This window comes from Opisthorchis viverrini, assembly GCF_000715545.1.
Source record: "Opisthorchis viverrini unplaced genomic scaffold opera_v5_86, whole genome shotgun sequence".
Lineage (NCBI taxonomy): Eukaryota > Metazoa > Platyhelminthes > Trematoda > Opisthorchiida > Opisthorchiidae > Opisthorchis > Opisthorchis viverrini.
In genome coordinates this window covers 12,853-17,001 of record NW_008751742.1, presented here as the reverse complement: position 1 = coordinate 17,001, position 4,149 = coordinate 12,853, and the positions used below count along the sequence as shown (strand labels likewise).

Sequence of the window (4,149 nt, the reverse complement as noted above, 5' to 3'; positions counted from 1 at the left end):
CTTTTCTTTACAATAAGGCTTTCAAATAAGTCATGGCTGTACGGCAGTGAAGCATTGGTGTTGAGCACTGATGTCATGCTGTCGTTGATGATGATAACCAAAAAATTCAGAAAAATTTGCGAGTTTGAATTAACTCGAGATTCGTGCAGCGTTTGCTATTGATGTTCAATTTAGTTAAGAGGTTCATTGTTCATAGATCTTCTTCTATGGGATGAAAGGAAGGATTGAAACCTTGAAACTGTCTTACTATTCAGCGGTAAACAAGGTAGACAACCACTGAGAATATCGGGAACGGGCTCAGTGGCATATGAGAGGATGTGATTTTCTTTAGTGAGAACATCCACAGGGCTGCCTAAAATAATTCTCTCGTGCGAGGAAATTTCCTACAGGGGGGTTCAGTATTCTTGTCCACGAGTAAACCAGAAACTTTCTCACTAGTGCACCCGGAGTTGGATGTCACAGTCATTGTGGTGTGAACGGCTTGGTAGGTCGTTTGAGCCTAATAGAATTCCGTTAGGCTGAGACACACCATACGAACAGTGGACAACTTGTCCATTTAAATGTTGGCCACCAGTCGCTGTGTTGTGGCCGTGGGGGTGGAAATCGCTAAGCATCCCAGCGTGAATAATATAGAAGACGTAGAACTGGAAAGCGTGCAGAGGGCGGTTCTGGATCAACCGAGATGACACGAGGCGGTATGCAGTTATCAGTGAAATGGTCTGAGCCTAAAAGCACGAAATTCGAGCAGTATTATCCACCAAAACACCCACCCACCCCCCAATGCCAAACCAATTGTCCCGACAAACCTCAACGCACACAGATCAACAAAATCTGTGAACAACACCCAAGGGGAATATTCTATTCAGGTGTCCCAAATCGAAAAAATAAGGCCCCAAAATCCTGATCCAACTTGATGACAAACTCCCTTTACCAATCGATCGTGATAGTCATGCTCATCAACAAACAAACAGGAACTTCAGACCGACACCCAGGGATGGTCAAGTCGGCTAGTCATAGGAAATCTCACGGATTGATTCTGACTGTTTTAAAATCCAATCAACCTGGGAGCTTGCTCACTTGGCCTGACGGAGCTTTTGTATCTGAAGCAAAACGTTACCCGGTAATAAATCCACCAATTGTTTACCAAATCTGTCTGAAACAATGACTGCTCAATCGGTCCCAAACATCTTCCAGTTGATTGGAAACCTGATTAATTCTCCCGTACGGTTAAGTGGATGTAGCCTATATGCAAAGTATACTATGCCACTACATAATTGAGTAAGGTCAAACTCAAGCTACTCGCTGATCGCCACTCGCTACTGTGCTGATCTGGTGGAAACACCATATCAGTAATACTGAAGCCAGATGGTCGTCTGGAATGGGGTCAAAATGGTTCATTGATTAGAGCGCGAATTTACTGACCGTAAGGTCCGTGTTTCGAACCCAAACTCTGCCTCTCGACTTCCCCTGTCTGGACTTGGGCAACTTGGTAGTACATCATCATCATCATCAACGACAGCATGACATCAGTGTTCAACACCAATGCTTCACTGCCGTACAACCATGACTTATTTGAAAGCCTTATTGTAAAGAAAAGAATAAAGGTGGATGGGGGTGGGACTTAGTGCTAGCTTAACACAATCATTCCGAGGTGCCTACACCTCCAGACATTCACTCAGGCAATATGGATAGAAACTGACAACAGGAACGCCACTGACATCGGTTGGCAGCCATATCTTGTAGTGTATCCAACCAGGCACAGTGAGGATCACGCGGTCCCCATCCTGGAAGGCGGGCAGTCAGGCACCGAAAGGGTGCCACAGCTAAACGATTTTTTCTGCAGCGTTCATTCTCCTTTCATAGACCAGCTCGCCACACTCCACAGGTCACGGCGGTTAGGCCATGTACTTCGTATGCCCGAGGAGCGTTTGCCCTCGTAGAGTCCTTTTCGCACAGCCTTGCGTCAAATACAGACGATCCAGAGGCGGTCAGTCCACAGCTTGGCAAAGAAACATAGGAGTCCTTACCAGTCAACTGAGTCGTGTTGGTAACTGTCATCTCCCGGGATGGGGACCGCGGGACGAGACTAACTAATGGTGAGCAGCCCTGACAGATATAAGTGTCACTCAGCCAGTAGCGGTCCTGTATCAAAACGATCAACCCTGCTGGTAAGCTGTTACTTTCATTCATACTGGACAAACAGATACATTTGTCGTACACGAACAGCTTCCAAACCATGGTTTTCATTCACTTATTCTCCTTCTCTTCGGTGAACGAAGCTATGGTAGCTGGAACCAATGCATTTTAGAGGACGGTTTGCGGGCTGAATGACTGACTGACTGAAGGGATTGACGGATGTGCACTAGTTTTGATGGAGCAGATTCAAGCCTGAATGAATGTTTTTAAGTTGGCTGCGTCCAACCTCATGATAAGCCATGTATGTGATACTACAGAAGCCATGTCAAAAGAAAAAACACAGAGAGCAGCTGGTCACGTTGGTTGGGCAAGGTAATTTGGGTGGCAGGGAGCTGTTATCTACGCAGAGCGCTTTTCACCCTGTCCGATATCGGAGAGTAACGAGGTAACAATAGTTGGTGACTCTGCGAGACATGGTCCAGTCACGCAGCCATCAGCGGCCCTTCATCAGAACTACTGTCTTCAACGCGTAGCTCTTTCACCCCAAGATTAATCGGACGGGTGCAGTAATTGAAGAGGGAATTAACGATTATTGAAATGAACGGGTAGTCCCGCTCAGTGCCTATCTGTTGCAGTGCGTATACGAACTTATAGCGGTTGCAACCCGTGGCTTTGGAATACAGTTCACAACCAAGCTTTCCGCGAATCGTCCTGATTTTCAGTCAGTCATCCAGGCCACTCAGAGCGGTGTTCCCGTGTTGCCTCTTTTGATCAAGACAGATGTGCATGATAGTTTGGAAGCCATTCGGACCATTCTGTCCACTTGTCCGTCGGATGAATGCGTCCTTGGACAGTCAGGTGTCGGTCCGCTCACCGAATCCGAGGTGGAAACAGCGGAAGCATTGGACGGTGAGTGGTCAATGCAGTATGTCCTACTACCCTCCTTACTTCGTTCTATTGAATACCCAGGCACTCACCGGTTGCTAGAAAACTGATGTCATCATCATCATCAAAGACAGCAACATCGGTGTTGGCACTGATGCTTCACTGCCGTAAGAAAACTGATGAACAGGTACGGGAACAGAAGGGTGGGCGTTCACGTACGTTACTGTGTAGGATGTCTCTAACAATCCTGGTTTCATTGTCCCCGTATTATAGACAAACTGAAGTGACCGTGGTGTCGTACACTGTGCGCCAAAAAAGTGATGAGCTGAAAAGTATGCGCACCGTTGGACAACCCTGTATGTGCAGCGAATGTGTTACGTAGCTGATCTGTGAAATTTTGCGGCATCTTTTCACTCCGGGTTCCATTTTGCGTTGCTATGTACTTTATCGGGTTTCCACATCTCAACGGACCTCCCAAGTGGTTGATGTGGAATCTCACTGTGCCTTCTTTGGGACACTAACCCGTGTTTGGGGGCGAGATGGACCAAGTGGTTAAAGCACGAATTTACTGACCGGAAGGTCCGTGGTTCGAACTCGACTTCTCCTGTCTAGGCTTGGGCAACCTGGCAGTATCCCAGCACTCGTGCCTCCTTTGTGTGGCATGGCAGCTAAGCACCGAAAGGAAGCTACAGCTGGACGATTATTATTACAACCAAGTAACACATGAACCCTTAGAAATGGGACAGCAAGTTAGAACACCAACGCTTCAGAGTTGCACAAAAATGCCTTGTGTGGAAGCATTACTGTGAAGAAAAACGAGTGACAAGAAAGATATTTAGTTAAAACCCACTAAAAGCACTTTTAGGTGCCCACATCTACGAACAAATTCAAGCAGCCCGGATAGAAACCGGTAACAGAAGTGCCATAGGTATCAATAGGTGGCCATCATCATCATCGACAGCATGACATCAGTGTTCAACACCCTTCACTACTGAAGTGCCATAGGTATCAATAGGTGGCCATCATCATCATCGACAGCATGACATCAGTGTTCAACACCGATGCTTCACTACTGTACAAGGTGGCCATACTTTGCAGTACCTCCAGTCAAGCACAGGAACGACTACG

The 4,149-nt window shown here is 46.9% G+C and overlaps 1 protein-coding gene across 1 annotated transcript in view; it reads right to left on the bottom strand.

The window, feature by feature from the left end:
* The window catches only part of T265_13624 (hypothetical protein), a gene marked incomplete at both ends in the record, with an annotated part of 18,497 nt that extends 14,746 nt beyond the window's left edge, over positions 1–3,751 (bottom strand). The window contains 5 exons of the mRNA XM_009169779.1: positions 530–725; positions 1,078–1,100; positions 1,423–1,580; positions 1,660–1,784; positions 3,595–3,751. Of these exons, the coding sequence (XP_009168043.1) occupies positions 530–725; positions 1,078–1,100; positions 1,423–1,580; positions 1,660–1,784; positions 3,595–3,684 (592 nt within the window). The remainder of the gene's footprint in view (positions 1–529; positions 726–1,077; positions 1,101–1,422; positions 1,581–1,659; positions 1,785–3,594) is intronic.
* Between the last annotated feature and the right edge of the window lie 398 nt (positions 3,752–4,149).